This window comes from Streptopelia decaocto (assembly GCF_964273445.1).
Source record: "Streptopelia decaocto genome assembly, chromosome: 1".
In the NCBI taxonomy this organism is placed as follows: Eukaryota; Metazoa; Chordata; class Aves; order Columbiformes; family Columbidae; genus Streptopelia; species Streptopelia decaocto.
In genome coordinates, this window is record NC_138663.1 from 74615700 (window position 1) to 74638661 (window position 22962).

The following is a 22962-nucleotide window of genomic DNA, read 5'->3' on the forward strand; positions in this document are numbered from 1 at the left end:
CATATTTAGTAACAAAGAAAAGCTAAGCAAGCTTACTCAAATTATGAATGCTGTATACGTTGATATTATAGTGATGATGTGACGTTGTAACTCAAAATACTACTTGGAACATAGAGTGTTTTTATAAGAAAATATTTTAAATCTCTTTTCCTATTTAATATCAGATTTGGACTGAAAGCCACAGGTAAGATTGCTCAGCAACAATTTTTAGAAAAATTCCAGGATCCTGGGAGCACATTCGAAAGCAGGCAGACAATTCCTAAGAGAAAAAAACATAAGCAGAAAGTTCCTTTTTTATGTGAGTAACCTGCGGTATACATATTTATTGAAAACAAGGAGTGTATCCACTCAATGATAGCCCTTGATTAAATTCAGTTAAAAAATTTTTTTTGCAATGCTTTCTCTAGTGCACACAATTATTTGAATCCTATCAAACCCTGAGTCTTAATGAGGTGATTTATTCTTCCCGCTCTGAGCAGAACACGGTGAGCGAAAGAGTTTAAGACATGAAAGCACTGCAAAGACTGTGTTTTTTCCTCTTGCAGAGGAAATCCAGCTAGAGGAGATGAAGCTTTCTCCAGTGACACTGTTCTTCAAAAGCTGTGCAGATACATCCAAGATGCTTATCCCTCTTTAAAGCAAGAATTCCTTATGCTTGATGAAGTAAAAGCAATTATTTTTAGGTGTTGTCTTAGTTAATTACTCTTACAGCTAAACATTTGTGTCTCGTATCTGCTTCAAAGTGATCTGGTGGCTGCCAGTCTTTGTTTTCTATTACAGCAGCACAGAGAGTCTATTTTTCAGGTTTCCTTAACATAGATATGTGCAACCGGGGACTAAATAATCTGTAACAACCTCTCTGATAAACAAAAATTATTGACCTCCTACAATATCACTGGCAGTCATGTTGGCCAGTTCTTTAATCTTCCCTGTGGCTGCCTTTGAACCCCCGCTAGTTTTTCTGTGTGTTTCATGAAATGTTATGACAGAAATGAGAATTGGCACTTTCATCAAAGTTGCACTGGCACCAGAAAAATAAATAATATAACTTCTCTGGTACTGCTAAGCATTCCTCTGTTTCTACATCCAAGGATTGCCTGAGTCTCTTGTGGTTAACATCATACTCACAATTTATTTATGCGTTGATTATATATTATGACCTGCAAATCTTTAAGAGCAACTGCTTCTTATAATTAAGATTCCACCTCTATTGTGTCGTATTTTCTCCACTACTCAGTGTAGGACTTTAGTAGAAAGCCTATTCTTTGCTTGTGTTTATTCTTACCCATCATTCTGTGTCGGGGGGTTGTTCTCTTCATCATTTTACCATTCAATTTTTCTTTCAGTTATTTATGGTCATCTGATATTTTAAAGTTTTGAGGTTTTTTTTTTTTTTCAGGTTGTTTGTACACATGTGTATGCATACATGTGTGTAAATATATATTCAGAGACAGAGCTCTGTGTTTATTCTGTTTATACATACTCGTACACACAGAGACACACATATGTAGCATGTGTGCATAAAAAGCCTGCACAGCACAGCGCTAAAAATCAGCCCCTGCAAGACCTCGTTAGAAACAGAGAATGAGTTATTATCTACAATTCCATTTGGAGGTTTCTATTATCTAGTTCTGTTATCTGTCACACTTGTTTGGCATCTGCCATTTGTATCCATAGTGTTCTCGTCCCTCAGTCCCACCGGTGTGCCGCTGGGCACAAGTCAATTGTGCCATCACCTCAGGCAGCCGACCGCCCTGGGACAGCAGCACAGGCCCCAATGCCCCTTTTGCCTCTGCCAGAGTCCCAGGCAGCCCTGTTAGCTGCTCCTTCCAAGAGAGGGATCCAGATGTGTTACTTTGCAGCTGTGGACACCTCTGTGTTGACCGAAACCATTGGTTGTTTCAGTGTTGGACATTCCCTCTCCCCACTCTTCCTCCCACTCAGGGCTGTCTCTGGGTCCAAGTGGGTCACCTCCTCTCATTGCCTACTGTGGTCTATCGTCAAGTGTGGTAGCTCCCAGAAAAGCCATTTCTGCAATATCTACTGGCTTTGAAAATTAATGAAGAAGGAATGCTATGAAAAATGTTCAGTCTCATGTGATCAACACAAGAAAAGTCTTCTTGGATGTTGTATTTCCTTTTCTTACTGAGATCTGCATGGTAACATTTAGCAAATACTATTCTGCCGCTCAGCTGCTCTGTGCAATAGTTGAACAGAGCAGTGATCTCACCAGTGAGCTCATTATTAATAGTCTAAACATGTGCATTTTTAACATTCCTAAATATTTATCTGTGTGAGTGGGTTTTCAGCTATTATGAAAAATCCATATAAACCAAATAAAGACATTATTACATGTCTTAGAGTTAACAAAAGTAAGTTTCTTGCTTTTATTTTTTTTTTTTTCAGGAGATAGAAATAGATTTGAACTAGAATGTCTTCTGTTTCAGAATTTAAATACATTCATCTTCTTATCTAAAAGTTTTCAATAGATTCATGCAGCATGCTTCTAAATCATCATCACATTACTGCCCAGGCCACAAGCAACTGCCTCTTCCCTTTTTCCTCCTACCATTTTTTTTCTGACTTATTCTCGATGTGTTGGAGTCTAAAATGCTACTGGTCCCTACCTGTTATCCATATTCTGGAAACAAAATCCTAACCCATTAGCAGTGTTTTCTGATGTGCAACCTAGAAATATAATGTTCCCTGTAACTGCACTACAAATTTTACTTTAAAATGTTGTGTCAGAATGATGTTTTATAAAAGGATGAGTGAAGAAACCTTTGATGTTCTTTTGTGAGTCTTGCAATATTTTGTGATTTACTTTAAAACTCAGATCCTAGAAAAAATAGTTATACAAGTGTTTCAACACCAAAGAATTAATAATAAAACAACTTCTCTAGTCTCTAGAAAGTTTTCAGAAAGTTTCTCCATGCTAGTGCGCGGCTGAGGAAAACATGCGACCAACCCAATGTGAGTGATAAAGCATGATTCAAATTTATTGCCCAAGATAGCACATATTTATACCAAATACCATAATTATGCATACTTGTCTTTATCTAATAGGCTAAGCACTAAAAGGTTACATTCACTTACTCCACCTACTTGCAGTTAGCTAACTATACACATTCCGCACTTTTCTGGCCCCTACTTTCTCGAGTTGTTTATCACCTCTTCGAGGGCACGCTGACCCTGTTTTAATTAGTACTTTCCCATTTCCCCTTTTCCGACGGCCTACTAGTAAAGCAATCTAAGGCCTACTTATGTCAACTAGAATGGGCTCTGCTCGTACAGTTGCTCGGTGGGCTCATGTCCACGCTCCTTGAGCCAGCCCCTAACATCTCCATATATTCTGAAAAACAGAAAAAGAAGTCATTAAAAATAATTGGAATGGGCAACATTCAGTATAAATTCATTGAGCTTTTTTTAAAAAAAAAGAATTATTATTATCATTATTATTACTAGATATTTTTATTCATTCCATTATGTGGAGTGCATTGTTTGATAGTTCTTGTTCTTGATGATGTGTGGTATCCCAGTCACTTAAAGCACTGGCACTTGTGTCATTTGAAGATGTGTCATCACAGGTCTTTCAGAGTCATATTGTTGATTTTCCTGCAAATTTAGAAATTTAAAATTGTGATATCAAGTTATACATTTTCACCTGCGTTATTTCATTGTTTTTATTCTAGTCTCTTGTCAAAAGAGATTGTTTACATCAACGCAAGGAGTTCAAGCAGTATTGAAAAGCCTCCTAACTCAAGTTCTTACTAAAATGCATCAGATTAATGAGATCAACTAAAATGTTTTTCATCATGTGCAGAAATCTGGCATCAGGTAAACTTCAAAATGTTCTGGGCATTGCAAAAATTTAAAGGAACATAATTAATAGTTGTAATATTATAGCTTAATACTACAGAACATGAATACCTATTTAACGTTACATGCTGAAGGAGACCAATTGGTCATAATTGACATTTAAATTAAAGATAGGCATTAATACGTGCAGGATAAGGCTACACCCTAACCTGAGATACAGCATTTCTGAAAAGAAGGGAGATGACAGAATTGTGTACATCCAAATACACCACTTAGCAATGAATATCCATCACCATGGTCACTGTGCACACAGGAGAAATCACAGATGAGGTGAATCTTTTCCGATGAAGGGATAAAATCACTATGAATGGTAAAGTTAATGAGAATCAGAACTGTGCAGTAACTATTACAAGCTCATATAATATAGAGAGTGCTATCACGTGGTAGTAAAAGGCTTATGTTTGCAGTTTGTCACCCAACAGGTATACTGCAGCTTACGTCTGACACTGACAATGTTGAGACTACTGTTCCATAGTTCCCTTCAGATTGAAATGTAACTTTATCTGACTTTTTCTATACTTCAGATTACCTTTTCATGTTGAGTTCTGGAGTATGAGCTTTTGATAAAGAACTGTCTATCCTTACCACCTCTGTGGCGCTCACGATGTGCAGAACTATGCTAAAATGCCTTCCTGTCAGTTTTGATCAAATGTCGTGATATGTCTGTCCCATGCACCAGATCGTGTGATCATCCCTTTAGTGGACAAGCTGGACTTTTTTATTACTTTGATTTGCTACATATTGCACTTCTTAAATTGTAGACTCTGTATTTCTGAATTGAATGAGCAAATAATAGACTGAAAAAATTAAAGCTCTCAGTCTGGTTGACACAAGCAAAAGGAGCACTGGGCATATCTTCAAAAGTAGTACAGGCATTTTTTTTATTAGATGGTTTTATATAGATGATATATCACAATTCCTTTCTAATATAATTACATAAAAACTGTTCTTTTTAGCTCTGCAGTATTTCATCTATATACATATATATATGACCAGAACAAGAAAGAATTCACTCAGCAATTTATAGGAAAAGAAATCAGTTTCATACAGTGCAGTAGATAATAACACCTACAGCATTCAGGCCATGATTCAGTAAGGCACTTTACTACGTAATTTTAATTCATTTACTGAACTGCAGCATTACTGAATGAAATTGTTAACACAGGCAGAGGTATTCGAGGTGGTGGAAAAGCAGGCTGAAGAAAGAACTACATAATTCACAGAATCTAGAGGCTCTCACAGTCAATGTAATACATGTGAAAATGGTTTATATTTATACATAACATAATTATTTTTTTGTTGGAATAGACCAGTACATCCCCAGTCTGATGCTGGTCTGACTTAGTGTTGTGCGCAATAAAATTAAATCCTTTTGAAGAAATAAAATCAAACTTGCAAGGTGGCCAAATAAGCGAATGCAACATGCTTAATAAATCCTGATGTAGTGTATCTTAACTTTCCCGTATTATCTAAGGTTTGAACAAAACATAACTTCTTTTTATTGTAACAGATATCTCATCTTCATGGGTAAGACCTAGTCATTCTGCACAACTGTTTCTTGTGAAGTACAAACTATCTTTGTAGCTTCAGTACTGGATTCCCTAACTTATTTACTGGAGGAGGTAGGTATATTACCAGTTTTTTCTTCCGTGTGATTTAATGCAGTGACAACAGTCTCTAAAGAAAATTCAAATACCAGATAGTAGTTTCACAAGACCATTATCTTTTGATTGCAAAACTTTAAAGTATTTCCCAGACCAACTGATGAAGTAAATAATTGCTCATCCTCTATATTATTACTGCCACCCTGGATCTCTGTGGGGGAGTAAAGGGAAACAGAATTTTCTTAGGGTGAATTTTATGAACAGAAATATATTTGTCTAGTGCTTAGCCAGGAAAACTGAATCACTGAAGGAACTATTTACTCCTAATTTTTCTGTTGTTGTTCCAAAACCTTTATTCCACTCTTTCTTCTTCTTTCCCCCAGTTATAGGAAGGAGTGGTATAAACCCATATTTAAAATTCTTCTACATATATTATGAATATTACTTGCTATGGGAATGAAAAACAACCTATGCCTTCAGTGTAGCAAAATAAAAATACCCTGATTCTGTTGCATGAACACATGAACACATGCCCATTACCTTGCAGTTCAAATGGGTATCCATTGGCATGACAATGTGACGGGATGTCAGACCTCAGATAAAGAATCTCCCTGAGAGCTGGTTTATCCTCTTTAGCAAGGTCAAGAATGCCAATAGACCCAGCCTAGCAGTATAGCTGATTTAAAGGATCCATGCTTGGATGCAAAGGAAGCATGAGAAAGGAAAGAGGAAGTCCAAGGACAGTAGGTCTCAAATGTTTTGGATTAACACATCACTGTCAACAGTCAGAATTTCTCAAGGCTCACCAGGTACTTATAATGGCATTTTTAACTGAAATCTCTGTAATGACCTTGGTATTTGCACAGCATTTCCTCTGGCCTTATGGACCATCATGGTCATGGACCACATCTGAAAACTGCAGCCCTAGAAAAAGCTGTGCCCAAACATAAAGTGTTTAGTTGAGTTTTTCCTTGTTTTTCTGAAGCTAATCATGAAGAAAATTCTGTGAAAGATGAGTGAGCACTGATAAATGAAGTCTCACATGCTGTCTATGAATGTGCTGAGAGCTGTATTAGGCTCTAATGACAGACATCACGTGATGGACTTTTGCATGGACTTAAGGAAATTGTTGGGGTACATGGTAATAGCAACTTAGATTCAACTTGACTCACATGTTCACTCAGATCCAGCAACTATTCAGTCAGGTGCAACTTTGTGTGAACATTGATTCCAGACCAGGTAAGGAATGAAATGCAGCTGATAAACTGATGGAACGTGAGCTGGTCTGTGCAAAGCAAGTTTACATATCCATTCACTTGTGGCACAGTTTACCAGCAAATTATGTAATCTATCCCAAGGTAGTGGAAAGATCATTGTAATCTCATTCCATAGTTTTGGTCTTCCATCCAGTAAATATTGCAGTTGTATGTTCACTAGGAACTGGAGTAAAAGTACTAGATTCAGTATATGCAGACTGTTGAAACAGCTACAGAACTCTCAGCTATTGCAGGTCAGGATGATCTAGCAGTCTAGAATGGCATGTTGGAATTAGCATTGTTGTAGTAAATGTTCACTCTTTTTTATGCGTGGTTTCTTTTTTATTTTAGAAATGAGATGGAAAGATCACAAGAAGTTACCTTCATCATGTTTTATGTAACTTGTTATTTCAAATGAAAGATAGAGACTTCCAGGAGTTGACATGATTGATCCAGAAGAGACTGGGTACCTTGACTGCCGTGATTTTTTTAGACTTGTTTGAAGAAAAAGAATCAGTAGTAGGTGTTTACTTTTAGTACTCTTATCATAACATCTTCTATAATGGCTGTGGCAAAATGCTGGATTGTGTTTTGATAAAATGTTACGCTCTGCATAGTTTTTATCTAAGTTGTTACGTTCACATTCTTTCTAGCAATAGAATAATCATAATCAGCACTTCTGGACTCTTCTTTCTGAAGCATCAATTGTAAAGCAATCTCACGGTGACTGAAGGTGTTTGAACACTCCAGCAGAATCACTGGCTTATGCATGTGTGTGCAGCAGAGGAGGAGCAGCAGTAGTACTTCGTAGCTTTCAGTTGTCAGATCTGTTTTGCTGATATTTTGCTGTTTCTTGTTTTATCTATTATTCTTTATAATATACATTGGTTCAAAATATGTTCTATATACTACACAGACATTGCATATTTTCTTGGGTACAGCTTTGACACCTTCTGAATTTGCAGTTGTCTTATAATATTTTCCTTTAGAACCATTCACTGAAGGTATAGAGAGGTTATAGACTGAAACCCACAGTCAGTATTTTGGTGCAGTCTTACCATATCCTTTGACAGAAATAAGTCAATACTTTTTTTGCTTACTGAATTATTCTAGGAAATAACCTAAACCATAGTTTGCAAATCTATTTCCTAATATTAAGAAGCTGTTCATTATTTTTAATAATTTTAATTATCCGATCTCTTTTAGGTTTGCCTCAGTATGTCAACTGACTAACTCCATATTTAGCTTTGTCTTAGGTAGTCTGGATAGTGGTTTTGAGATATATCAAAGGAGAGCAGTAGTGGCAAGAGAGATACTAGAAACACAAAAAGAAGGTCCCGTTGAACAGCCTTGAATGGTGTGCTTTGCTTTGAAACGTTTTGATGTTAGGAGCTGAAACAAGCTGCTTTCCACTCTGATGGCTCGGACAATAGCAACATTTGATGCAGCAACTCAAGTGCCTTTCAGCTGGTCTTGAGTAGAGTAATGGTCTGGCTGAAGTTTGGAGGCAACCTTTAGTAGTTACAAAGTCAGCATACTGGGGAAAATGCAAATGCTGACAGTGTCTACTTACACAACTGATGTGCACACTAAGTGGGATTTACAAATTAAGCTGGTTAGGCTCATATTAGATAAGTACACAGATACCTACCTATTTTTGTCATTTGAAATAAGCATCCCAAATGAAGTAAATGCTAGCACAAGAGAAGGCAGGTAAAGAAAATGTGAAACATCAAAGGCCATTGTCACCTTGGGATGAAATACCACCAGGGACGACACAGTAGCCACATGGGACCCTGGTGACTGTGGTTTCAGACTTTGAGGGTGATTCTGCCTCGAAGAGTAGGCTTGTTCTGCACTTTGTGGCTGGGTTTGTATGCAGATTTTGATGAAAAGCAGCTGCAAGGAGGCCCAAGCATCTGAGAATCCTTGGGTTTTGTGTCCTGAGTGGTGATGCCAGCTCCATTGATGTGGTTCATCCTGTAGAAAAGGCAGATTACAGCGTGCACAAATGAAAGAGGACAACTTTTTTCAAGGAATCCCTTCATTTTTATCATTTGTCAAAAATTATTTGGTCAGAGGAATCTTAGAAGCAGCAATGGGCAGAACCAAGACGTGGAATCAATCTGGACCCCCAGCCAGCTAAGACAACCCAGGGGGCATCTCCACCTCCTTCCTCTCCCCTGAAATTTTGCGTAGTACAGGGCATGATCAGATCTGCAATTATGCTGAAATTTTCTGTCAAAATGTGGTTCTGTGTTTCTTTCTTCTCAGAACCTTCTGGTTTTAATGTACTCAATTTACAAGTGAAAAACACTTTTATTCTAGCTGCTAGTGCTACAGACAGTCCTAAAGCAGGTTCAATAAGCCAGTTTTTGTCATTATTTTCCCCTGTGCAAGCCCATTGTCTTCAAATTACGCCCTGAGTAAGTTGAGTGCCACTTGACATTCATTCCATCCTGGTGGACTTCGTTTTACAGGACTGAGGGGAGAAACAACAGTAAAAGCTCAGCGTTGTTCTCAGGAGCAGACATGCCTCTTCGGTCATTTAAAGAAGCAGCTCTATGCAGTGAGGTATATGCTTTCTTGCAGCCGCTTTTCATTTAGTTTTCAGAACAAACATTTTCAAAGATAAATGTGGGGCCTGATGTTGCATCATGCTTTGAAATGAGTACACTGAAATTGTTTTAGTTGAACATAACTTTCTTTTAATCTAGTTGGTTCATGAGTAGCTTAATGAAACAAACCAAATAAAGAAGCCTGCTCTTGTTCTAGCTTGTAATACTGTAAGTGATAATATGATTTATTTTCAGTAAGTGTTGGTCTTCCAACATTAGATTTGTCATTTTAGTACATTTTTTCATGTGGCAATGCTATTATAGTTTAACCTCAGGGATGCCTCTTTTTTTTTTTTTTTTCATTCGATTGCTAGGTGTAGGAAATCCTTTCAGATAAAATCACAGAAAATTGGAAAGATTTTCATAAGGCTTTGCAGTCCTATGATCCTAAACATACTGGCATTATTAACAGAAGTCATCTAAGAAAAGTCCTACAGCTGTGTTGTCCCTCTTTGTCAGATCAGCAATTTATTAAGTTGATGATGTGTGAATTGTAAAAGATTTAATGTAATTCCTTTTCTTACTGTATCTTTCTACCTGTCTTTAGATATGACAGCTATTGCTGGAGGCATTAAGTATTTCGGTTTGCGTTAAGCATATAGAAAAGTAAAGGTTGGTGGAAGACGTGCCCTATTCCCAATGTGATCAGCTTGTAAGTCTCGTTTATTTTCATAACAATTCCATGTTAGAAACTCTTGTGAGTTTGACATTATTTCAGCATTTCAAAGGCGAGACAAGCCTTTTCTACAAAGGAACAAGTGATGTGCTGGAGATCCAGGATGTTATCAAACGTTATTTAGTATTTCCAAACACAATGTAATACAAAATTAATTAAGTTAATGTTATGCCTTTCCTCAGTAGACTATTATCGTATAGAACAAGGAACTGAAATTTAATATTGTCAACATGAAATCTCATTTTCAATACGACCAGGGTCCCCAAAGTGGGGAGTCAAAAGAGCTACAAGCATGGGGTCAAAATATTTATGTCCAAAGAAGAGGGAATAGTGTTAGGCATTTTATTGCAATACAATTTCAGTCAGGTTATAATCGGGTCTAATCTACTCTCTCAGGAGCTCTAGTTTTCTCTGCTTGAAACTAGTGACTTTCAGAAAGATGTGGAATTCTTTCCTACCTTTGAAAACATAATAGGAAAATCAAAGAAATCAGTTCCAGTCTGACCCTTACAGCCCGGTGTCCTGCTGATCATTGTGTGTGAGGAGGAAACACAACAGCATCAATAGCAAATGGCTTTTGGAAAATAATCTTTGATCCTGAAATATGAATGAGCATGAGCGTGATCAGTAAAACCAATTCTACTGTCTGCATTTTCCTTTCTATAAATGTCTAAGAGAAAACTTTGGGTGCTATGCATTGGGTTCATAAAAGTCACGTACCCAGCACAGTGTGCTATAACGATATGCTTTCATCATCTGTCAGTTTTATAGCTGTGTTTTGTAGTATATAATCAGTGGTCATTGATCAAGAGCAAGTAATTATCCTTTGAATTACCTGGGACTCAGCAGTTATACAATTTTCTAAGTAATGTTTCCACCATTATTTGTGTCAATGAGAGATCTGTACTATGAGAAAAGTCAGGAATTACAGCCGCTTTGAACTGGAAAGTGATCTTTACTTGAAATTCTAAACATTCCCTATAAGAAAATAATATAGAGTGAAGCAGTAAGAGGCTGTTTAGGTTTAATTCATCCACCACAGTCAACGGCTGCTTTGCTTTTGTTTTAAAAGGATGCAAGATAAGCCTTGTGAGATCAGTTTAGAGAAATACTGAACACCGAGGTGATATTGTGGCAAAGCACAGGAAAAGGTGGGTATGATTCTTTTAGGATTTCTGTTACAGTGAACATTGAGCACATTTGTGTATTTGCATTATTGAACTGCGGCAGTGTTGAAAAGTGCAGGTATCTGTTTTTAGCAAAGCAAGATATGCAACACCATAGATGGGTTGAGTTAGGAATCTTGTTATAGGAATAGTATCTAAGATACACATCTAAAAGATAAGATTTAGATTCCATTGTCAAAGACTTTCAGGGACATATAGTCTTGCATTGGCCGTGTTCAATCTGTGGAAACAGGGTCTCATTCACACCATATTATTAATTCTACTTTAGTAAACATTTGTAAAGGCACCTGTTCTTAGCATTATCTCTCATCAAGATAATGTTCTAGAGAGCTGATGACTACACTGGAGAAGAAAAGTAATTCTTATAATAAGATGAAGAGAGAATTTATACTTAACAATGCAATAGATCGCCTACTTGAGAAGTATTTGGTTTTAGGATAAATGAGTAACTGCATATCTAATTCAGTTAGAATGGCTCATCCACAGGTGAGGAGACATCTTGAAAAATCTACTTTGTTGTGATCTGCTTTTAGAGTTGCTATTCTGTGATTTAACCTGACTCCTTAAAACTACGTTTTGACTCACATCTTTTTACCAATCTATATTTCTTTATTTTAAATGGGACATAAAATGCTATGCCAAATCTTATTTAAGACTATCCTAGGAAAATGTTGTGGATTATGCAGAGAAACAGTGGATGGCACTGTTCATTCGCTGCTCTAAAGTGGTAAAAACTGCCAGGTTTAATAAGGTTGTATTTTAAAATAATAATTAAAAAAAATAAAAGTAAATTACTTCTATAAATGCATACACACTGGACTTAAGCTATCACATCTGTGCTGGAAATGTCATAACCAGATTGGGGATTTAGCACGGGTGCTTTAAGGGATGCAAGGTTTTCGAGTAAAAGGTGATGAAGTGACTGAATTGCATTCTGAATTCCAGTGGTTCAGCTACATCAGTCTCACTTATTTAAAATGGTACTTCTGCTTGGGGGGGCTTCTCCTGTAATTGGACTTTTGCATTGATGTGACTCATCCTAAGGCACTTGAGGACAATACTGCTATCGCTGCACAGAATAGCTGGCATGCGTGTCCCAGATGGCTTCCTGTGAGATGACATTCAGACTGGGGAAAAGACGGAACAATTTTTAAGGGCATTTTGAAGCCTTTTACGGATTACACTCACAAAGCAGATGTTGCTCTGTAGTGTTTCACAGCCATTTTCTGTTTGAGGGCTACACTTGTTTTAGCTGAGCAGGGCTTCACAAATATTAGAAAATGGAGACTCTCTCCCCGCTTTCCTGTCCCCCTGACACTTTCTTCCCTACCGTCTACATGGTATGGATTAGATTTCTCAAAAGAAATTTTGAGCTTTGATTTCTCTCTTTCTTATTTTTTCCCCAGAAGGAAGTTACAAGTGGTTTTTAACCACAGGTGTTTCTTTTAGTATCATTCTAAATAGAACAGGCACTTGGGGTAAGATACTATTGTGTGTCCCCAGCACAAGGACAGGATCCTTCTGCCTTCATCCAGGAATGCCCCAAAGCTTTATGAACATGAATGAAACCCTGGAAGGTTGAATAGCTCAGGGAAGAAGTGACACAGTGATGACAAGGGCTCTGATTCATGAGCCCTGCTATATAAATAATTTATATGACAGTGATTCAAGAGGGTAATTTAGCAGGCCTAGGGAACTACCAACTCAACCTCTTTGCTGGAAGTTACCCTCAGAATAACAGAATGGGCTGAAAAACATTGTGTCTGCTCCTGGGCTGCTAAGGTTCACATCCAGGAGTATTAACTTAAGCTGCTAGTGATTTCATTTTATCTTCATATGCTAGGCACCAAGTTAAGATAAAGAAGGGCTTTCATTCATGATTTCTGACAGATTTAGTTGCGCAGTGGCTGTGATCTTAGCTCCCTCTTCCACCAATGCAGCTGGATTTCACAGGTCAGTGTCAGGTGAGCCAAATTTCTTCCAAGTGTACACTGTATAATTCAAGTGTTAATTACACAGGGCGTTCACAAAGGGTAACTGTAGGTAGGGGAGACTTGTATCCTTAGGCTCCTCCTAGAGTCAATGGAGTTCTTCCGGGTAATGATACAGTGTTTAAGTTAGGTTCCTGCTTTCTCTGTAGGCTACAGAAGGAGCCTGGGAAGGCTAGTTTCTAGTGCCTCAGGATAGCCCTCTGAATAATGCCCCTAGCTGTATCTAGAAAGGAAATGTGTTACTTTGATCATCTTTGCCTTAAGACATTTGTATTATGCATTGTTCTCAACCTCCCAAATTATTTTAAATTCTTATTTTTATCCAGGTTATGCTATAAATACAAGGATAAGTCTTCTGATGGAATCTTCTACAAGATGCTTTTGGATAACTTGAAAGTTGCTGTTCTTTCTGGTGACTTAAATGGTATCAGCTCACATATATCAAAGTAAAAACAACAAAGAGAAGAAAAAAGGCAAACAGAGCTTTCAAAAAGATACTATTATTACAGACAATTTTCTGTTCAATGTAAAGAAAAAATATGTATAGAAAGGAGACTTTCAGATAGACTGAGGATACATGCTGTCTTTCTAATGGTAAGTACTGTCCTGTGCTGATCTCTCATTTCATAGAGATATATTCAAAATTGTACAACACTCAAAGCACTACATTGGGAGAGCAAACACACATGGATCATTCATCAAAGACTCTTGGATTCAGGTAAAAATGGTAAAGGTCACTTTACAGGGTCCACAGTGATTATGTCTCACTGCATTGTTCAAAAATTGGGGGTTTGCCCTCTAGATTACTCCTGAACAGTAGGTTTGTGATTCTCTGTAGAATCAGTGCAGCTCATTATTCAGGAACTGGATTTGAACATCCTCAGAGGATCAGGAACTCTGACACATCTGATGGCTGTAACTACTTCAGGCCATAGCTACAGCTTCCAACTGAGCCAGCGTCGCTGATATGGGCATCCAGGCTACAAAGATGTATGACCTGTTGATTCTCCTCACTTTTTACTTTTGAATATATGTAAATGCCTGCATAATCTTGGTGGGGGGAGCAACAAACTTTCTAATGGGTTGAGCTTCTGTTTAAAATATTACGTATATATATATTTGCAGGGTAATCTACATGCATAGTCAGACCTAGGACACATGTATTTCTTTGGCTTGAACCCAGATAATGCGTTACTCTAATATATCCATGAAGGCATGCACACTGCCTGTCTTCCCTCATTTTTAGTCTGGTATTCCATAACATAGAGTGCACTATGCAAAGATCACATTTCTGTCAACAGCTCTCAAGACAGGAGTGTGCCCTGTCTTGCTCCAGATTCTCCTCAGACTTCTTTGTGTCAATTATCTGCCCTTTCTGTGTTTAAGTCCCCATCTGAATCCCCTTCAGAGCAGCTCTAGAAGTTGCCTTGTTTGTGCATTCATGTCAGAACTGGCAGCTTATTCCTATGGCTCAAAAAATTTCTGTTGTCTCTGTTTTGTTGTCTAAGATTTGTTGTCACAGAATGTCCACACACTTTTCAAAGGAGGTCAAGTTTTGGAGGGACACCAAACATAGTTATAAACAGCCTCACAGCTCTGACCCTGTCAGTGTCACTCTTAAAGCAACCTGCAGCAAAGCTCTCACTAAATGGTTTGTAGGCCTACCAGGACCTTCATGTTTCCGTCAAGAACACAGAAATTGGTAGTAGATATGTGGCATTTGGATCAGCAATATGAGGATTCAACTGCCTGCTGAACAGCCCTGCTCAAGGACAGCTTGCACTCACCAGAATTCACTTACTGCTCTTTGCCAAGCTCTGCTGTAGAAAGGCAAAGCAGAGGACGAACATGCTATCCATCTTCTGAAGGCCTCTCAGGCACTGGGACATCCTTCTGCCTCTCCTGGCAAGGTCTTGGGATGACATAAGCCTTCTCAGATTTTTTTTAAAAGATCATAATCTCCTTTACCTTCTTGCCAAGGTGACTGTTGGGTATGAGACCTTTGAACTGCATTATACAGTGTGGTCAGTCGTGAGCTATTGGGAAGATGTCAACTGTTTGGAAGTGTTACCTGGCTACCTGCCAGCAGTTCATGTGAGACAAGTTCTCAGGCATATGCCTGAAGTCATTTTACGATGTCAGGCCGGCACAGGAGTGCAGAAAGCTGGGACCATACTGCAGATATACCAAGTCTGACCTTCTGTTTATGACATTGACAACAACTGTTAGTTTAGGAATTCTGACAAGTTTGAAACCAAACCTTTGAATGTTTCGTTCCTGAATTGGTGGGTGTCTTGGAGCTATGTCAGATGAGTTGCTCCTACTGTAAATATAAGCAGTGCTTTACATCTTCCCTTCAGTTCCTCTTGTCCCAGTGATGTTCTGTGGTGGTCAAATCAGTTCTGGTACCAACACCTTCTAAGCTTTCTAGCCTGGAGTTCAAGGTTCCTGTCCCTCCTCCTGAAATTGCTAAAATGAAAACTGAGTTTCCTTATGAATCTTAATATTGCTTCTTATTCTATAATGGGTACTTGGTGGCTCTCATTTGCCAATTTCTGTCTACTCCATTCATTAGTGAGAATTCATGACCAGGACTTAAAAAGTAGTATTACATGAAGTCTCTAGGAAAGCATGCCTGGCCTCTTTCTTGCCAAAGTGGTGATTTTGGACAAACAGTCTACAACGGGTGAAATCTTTATATTTTTACATCTTTCCATCTGTAAGTTCTTTAAGAGGTTGGGGTTGTCAAGGCACCCTTGCCTGTGAAAGATTCTGTTCTACAACGGCCTTTATCTTAATCTTCAGAGGCAGACTGCCTCTGTCTTCGAAATCTTTTCCTAATTTGCTTTTGTGAGACACTAGGATATATATAAGACCTTAAAATGGGCTCCTTCTATGTATGTTTTTTGGGAACAGAATGTTTCTCCAAGTGCATTCCAAGATTGTCCCTACAGCAGCTTACAAGCTTTATCTTTAATCAAGAAATCAACCTGTTTTCTGCAAGCTCTGTCCCTCCTGTTCTTGAGGTCAAAAGATCTTTCAGAAATTTCCCATAGTTATTTTTTCTGGGGTCCAATGCCATTTCTACTGAAAGACTGTCAAAGCAGAGACCTGGCAAGATAAGAAAAAGACAAACAGATGACTCACCAACATGGGATACAGTTCTGTCAATAGGACTCAGTACACTAAACTCAAGATAAATCAGTGGCTTCACTAATAAATATCTCTGTCCCTACCTTCTGCTGAGCCACCATCTGGAGCTTTAACCACACCTTCAGCAAGCATTCTGGCACCCAGAACTGATGTGTTAGAGTAGGCAGTTAGGTTAGGTTCGTCAAGCCCGACTGAAGAGCTTTGACATCCAGACCCAGTGAGATGGGAATGTGCATGGAAGAGGGTTTGGTGTCTCACACAGTTTGTAGATATACTTGTGGCTTATTACTTGAAGGTAGAAAAAGAACAGACTTCTCCCTGAGTACTCCAAGCTGTCAGCTGGGCAAGAGGCAGTACACGGCTAGCCCAGAGAAGCACATATGCTAACTGTTTGGCTAGCTACTAACAAATGGAAAAGATAATGTCCCTGCCTTCCCAACTAGGAGAATGAATGGTCTATCTCTCCTTTTCATGACTGTCACCTTCACAAAACTTGTAACCACTGTATCTGGAGAACCCCTCCCATCTCAAGTTCGACTGAAATTGGTAGATGGACTCTAAATTTAGGGGAAAGGCTGACAGATGTGGATGAAAAGGCTGATTGCATTATTCTTATTTCCCTAGGAAACCAAGGTAAAAGTGCTGCTGGTTAGAGGAGGGTATAATTTAAAATACAAGCGTGCCTGAAAATCAGGGTAGATCTCAAGGATCCCTAGTGGCTCTTGTGTCTCTTATCAGGCTTTGAACTCTTTGTGACTCTGTAATTACTGCCTGAAAGCAGGAATAGATTTCTTAGAAATATGTCAGTAACTCTCCAGTTCTTCTCTTTCCCTCTTTTTAAAGCTAGGTAGTGTGTTTGCTTTTCTGCATAAATTTGGGAGACAATTTTAGCCAATTCTTTAAGAACTAATATGAATACATAGCAATATTCTGCAATTTGTTCTTTCCTGATTTGTTATTAGTATTCATTGTTCAAGCAGCCTGCTTGTATTTGACTCTTTATTGAAGACCAATACAAAAAAGAAGCTTGACTTCAATCAGTCGGTAGTTTTCTTCCTCTGTTGAACAGGAAGTCAAATTTTTTCTTGATCCCTCTTATATTACTGAAGCATTTATAGAGTGAGTTCTCATTACTCTTGATATTTCTGATATTGAATCTCACCTTGTGTTGTGGCTTTTCAGATTTTGGTCATGTATACTCGTGTTTCTCTCTTATACTGTGATGGCATGTTCCATTGACACACTGCCAACTCTCCTTAAATTATTTTCCCTTTAGACCTATTTCCCATGAGACTTTAGTTCTTTGAGAAGGTAGAAATCTACTTTTTTTCATTATCCTCTTGCCTTCCTTTTACAATTGTCGTAAGCTTTGTCACTCCATCATAATTCCTGCTTAAGCTGTATTTCACCTTTTCAAGCAGTTTCTCTCTGTTAATTAGGACAAAAATTAGAAACTTGCCCTTCACTAGATTTTGCAGCAACAACAGGATGTCACTGACACATTCTGATAATCTGCTGGACAGCAGGTGTTCTGCTGTAATTACCCAACCAATTACAACCAGCTCTTTACCCTGGCTGATTTTGCCTCTGCTTTTTACCTCAGGAAAAAAAAAAAAAAAAATCTCCAAGAGCTTCAAATCCAAATTCTGTTTTCCCTGTTGATGTAAAGTAGGCATCCCACCATTGTAGCACTCATGTTCTCAAAGTTTTTTCTCAGCAGAACTCCAAATAAGGTACAATTTACTGAACTGAAAGATTCCAGGATCTTCCAAGAGCCATAAGGACTTCCAGGTCCCCTTCTTTTTAGCATATTTCTTATATTTCTGTACTAACAACCAGCATGCTTGATCCATTCTGTCTGGTTTTATCTCTTCTATGACCTTGTAATATATAACCCTATTCCAAATAGTTTTAGGTCCTCACCTAAGTGCCTGGGGTAAATACCTTCCTGTGAACTTTTATGTCAGCTTCTTTCTTCAATCTAGTGTAAGGCTTCCTTACTAGATTATAAAGAGAGCTTTTTGTGAATAAGCCTCTGACAGGGAAGGTGATCTTTTTGATGGCATCCTGCAAGTAATCATTCATTTATTTCCAGGACACATCCAGCCTTTGCCTCAGTCTTGAACTTCAGTAAAGAGGAAGGGTATAAAGAGAGAACTTCATCATCGGTCCTGTAATTACTTCTTCATTTTCTCAGGGTCATTCATGGCAAGGCCTACATTGATAGTCAGGAGAATATAACAATCAGTGGTGCAGGGCAGGTGAGGTTGGTAATGTTTTGGCAACCTCTTGCATTCAGGCAAGATAGCAGATATCTCAGAAGATCAGAAGACTCAGAAGACCTTCAGCAGATGAGTCCACCTGAGATCCTCACTCACCAGTCACTGTCATCTTTTGATCTCTTTCAGGATGCTTAAAGTTAATCTTCTGTGTGCTGCTCAGATCAAAGTAAAACTCTTTTTATTAGCATACTTTTAGAGTAAGAGTTAAGAAGTTTATATTATCTTCAAGTTTAGGGAGTACTATAAAACACTTAATAAATCTATAAAATAAGACTGCTGAAAATTTCTGCATTTTGCTTATATGGAAATACGTGCTCTAAAATTTAACAAAAATAATTGTTCTAACTTTCCTTTTCATGGGTTATAGTAAATCCATAATGGATGTAAAATAGGTACAAGTGAGATACATTGCATACCCTTTAATTTAATTTCTTCTCTTTTCTATCTTTAAATGTTATTAAATATTTAATTGTTATTTATTTTAATGGCTTATTGATGGAGGTTGTGGTATTTCAGTAAGAAGAGTGTATAGTCCGTATCTATGGACTTTCTTATAGGGCCCAAGAAAGAAAGGTATTCTAGCCATTCCTCCGAAGGGAAAAAGTGTGGAAGTAATTTATTTGGGATTCAGAAAGAGAGAACATGTCATAAGATATATATTTTTTTTTTCCTTTTAAAATCAATGCAAAGACTTTCATTAACTTCTTTCATGTTAGCTTAGCTATCTTGTGTTAACTGGGGAGGTATTAAAGGATAAAGGTGGCTTCTTGTCTGATGTAGAAACTTGGGCTCATTAGAAACTAAGCCTGTGATTTGGAGATCTCCATTTACTAAAACAAACAAACAACAAAAACCAAAACTGCAGAGCAGTATCTCTCAATTTTTGTTTTCTTTTCCACAAAACAAGCAATACATAAGAAACGTTTGCACAATATGGGCCTTGGAATCAATGTGTTCTCTAACTTGATCAATCTATCATTTTGGTTTGCATCAAAGAAGCTTCTTCCTGGTCTATGTCATGTTTGCCATTAAAGCAGTCTTGTTCTTTATTGTTGAATCAAATGTTTGAAACTATAAAAATAAGTGGCTTGTCTTCATGCACAATCCTTCCATTTTAGAATCAAACAGATTGAAGATCAAGCTAACAAATATGCCCAGAATAGTCCTGTTGATGGAGTAATTAAAAGGCTGAAGGACAGAGTGACACAAAAGGCAACAACTATTAAAGACAGCTATTTTGCCTACAGTGAGTCTACAGGAGAAAATTAATAAAGCTAGCTTGCAGAAGGTAGGAAAAATGTTACTTATTTTTCTCTCTCCTGTACTTCTCCCAGAAAGATACTTACTGTCTTAGCAATGTGCCTAGACAGCTAGAGTTAAATCCTCCGGGACTGTTTCAGTTACCGATGAGCTGAACAGGTCTCATGCAGGTTATTGTATGAGAAAGAATCTCAACTTGTCTTTAAAGACATAAAATTGTCATCCTGTAGCAGCACTACACCTTGAAAGCTTCAACTGCTCCCAGTTGCCAAAAAGAACATGTATTAATTGGGACTGGCAAGACTCAGTCGAGACTTGGAGGTCTAATGTCAACCAACAACACACCTCTTATGCACAGTGAGTGGACATACCTTAAAGTATCTCTTAAGCCTTAACTCAGAGTCCTTAGGCCCCTCTTTGCAACTCCACAGTGGTAGCTGGTAGGAAATGGATATAGGTAGGTGAAGAATAAGATTCTTAACAAATACAGCATGACACTTCAGGGAGAATGACCTAAGCTAATTTTATACCATCTTTCATATTTCTGGGCCTCAGATTCCTCTGAACAACTCTTGGACTGCAACATGGCTTGTAATCATGCTGGGAACAGGGGGCACCCCCTGGGGTCCCCGCTCTCTTCCTTGCTCTACTTTCACAGGAGACTGCAGTGATTGTGCAGGGAAATCTCCTCTGGACATCTAGTAGCATTTCAGGACATAAACTTGTCCTCAGCAGGAGAGGAGAACCTTTCTGCAGCGCTTATTTGAATTCAGTGGATTTGATCATACTGTAAATTTCCATTGGAATTATTTGATGGTGGGTGGCTTTTAATACTGGGTTAGCTGATTTAGGTACAGCATCTCAATGCTGAGAGGTTCCACAACAATACCAATGTAATGAAATTGTACATTTTTTACCTGCCAAGAATTCCAATTGAATTTTGTAGGTGTCTTTTATGAGGTGGGGTTTTATGTGGTGTTCCCAGGGCCCATCACAACCTTGGTGGCTTATCTGACTGACTGCATGTTGTGCTTTGGACAGACTTGTGAGGTCGTGGATTTGGGATTGTATCTGTGATACTGATGGCACCCAGCTGTACATTTTTTTTTATTTTCACAATTCAAAGCAAAATGCTTTGCTGCAAGCTGAGTTTGGGCAGGAAAAGAGACACGATGGTAGCAATATTTCCCTAGTCTACCCAGGTTTAAGCAGAAGTTGCTGCTGCTGAATAGTGTTATGACAGTAACGCATGTTCTGCCCTTTGTCTGGGCACTGAAATAAGCAAAGAGTCAGCAAAGATCAAACCAAAATTATAGTTTTGAAAATGGCCTACCTAGTCTCTCGAGAAACTTTGTCCCAATCCAGTTTTACTCCAGTGCAGTAATAAACATCATCTTCTCATCCATGTACCATGGACTGTGCATGTTTTTGCCAGCTACTGTTGCAGGGCCAAATGTACAGTCTGTGAGGGGGTGACAAGCTGTCACCTTCCTTTCTCCCTTTCTCAACATAGACCCATGAGGTCTGCGCTCCATGCCATGTGACAGGACGAAGGTTGTTACTACAGAGCCTTCCCTCACAAACACTGATCTTCATTCAGCCGCACATCTTCTTACCCTGGGGTGGACATCTTTCTGCAATTGTGTGTGGGAAGTGAAATTGCTATGAAATGAAGGGGAGGGAAAGAGGAAGGACAAAACACATGAAACATTTTCCATCCTTCTTAATATTTTCTTTTTAATAATACACTTACTAAGAATGTGTTAAGCTGCAACCCTTCCTCCCATACAAATCTGACATCTGTCACACGTACCTTTGGGACATTGGCTTTAGTTGCTGTGATTCACACTACAATGTGATACGTAAGAAGCTTATATGTTGCCTGCAGCGAATGCAGTAACATGCATTTTGTCACTGTTAGGGAAAATAAACTCATTTTACCTGCTGCTTTTTCTTCTGAGTTGGCTATCTGTGTAAAACTCACATTCAAGGTATTTGTCTAGTACCAGAAGCTATTGAACAGCCAGTCTTTGTGATTTCGTTGTTCTTTTATTGCACTATGGATGATGCATTTTTAAAGTTTTGGCAATGCACAAAGGATAAAAAATCATCATGTACCTGCAGCCGGGTATAAGCATCACTGCACTGTGTTGTTCTTGGACTCTGCAAATTCAGCAGAGTACAGCTGGCTGGAATACTGCCCAGGAACCCTGCCCTGCTGCCGCTGATTATCATCGTGTAAAAGGGACATGCTTCCCCGCTATAGTTCTGTGCCCTGCCTTGGACTGAGTGAAATCAGCCTGCCCTGGAATGAGTGAGGATGAGACCTTTGTGTCAATAAGGGTGATGAAAAGGGATTCCTCATCAGAACTGAAGTGACAGACTACCTTATGTCTCTGGGAACTGCCTGGGCATGTGTACTTTCAGGTGAAATGCAGACTGAAACTGATTCTCCATGACTTGTGGTCTTTAAAGATCTCTGCACCTTTTGCAAAAGAAAGGATTTTTCCACCTCATTGTCTAGGTAGAATTCCAGCTAGGAGTTTTCATATTCTTCCTGCTTCACTTTCCCTGACATTTCTACCAAGATGTTCATCAATCCTTGCCCTGGGAGCACAGCTGCTCTTCACCTCAGAGCTCACAGAGTTTACATGGTAGGTAAAGAACATGTAGAAATGGGTGTCTTGTAGGTGATTTTAAGCATTGTGGGGAATTTCCCCTGGCCTCCAACTGCCTCTTCAGAAGGATGTAGGACTCTCTGTATCACATCTGCAGCTGCAAAAAGATGGTTTAGATACATCAGATTATCGCAAGTGGGTAGGCAATATGACATGTCCCAGGCATGTTTGGGTGGGTAGGTTGTGAGGCATTTTGTGGTGCCACTGAAGTTAAAATGATCTACAGTGGCATGCTGTTCTCTGACTGGATCCTGACTCTGTAGCTGGGTGGCTGTGTCAACACCATTGCCCACCTTATTGGCACGTCTGAAACTGCTACTCTCATCTACAGCTTCATTTAGAGCAGCCAGGCAGCGAGTGTAGAGCTGGGCAGAGTTG

General features: G+C 38.6%; 1 protein-coding gene across 1 annotated transcript in view; it reads left to right on the forward strand.

Annotated features, from left to right (window-relative positions):
* EFCAB6 (EF-hand calcium binding domain 6) overlaps positions 1 to 22962 on the forward strand; it is a gene marked incomplete at both ends in the record, with an annotated part of 104172 nt that overhangs the window by 32741 nt on the left and 48469 nt on the right. The window contains 8 exon segments of the mRNA XM_082075704.1: positions 165 to 302; positions 546 to 663; positions 7165 to 7224; positions 7226 to 7258; positions 9678 to 9850; positions 13538 to 13658; positions 13662 to 13705; positions 19765 to 19892. Of these exon segments, the coding sequence (XP_081931830.1) occupies positions 165 to 302; positions 546 to 663; positions 7165 to 7224; positions 7226 to 7258; positions 9678 to 9850; positions 13538 to 13658; positions 13662 to 13705; positions 19765 to 19892 (815 nt within the window).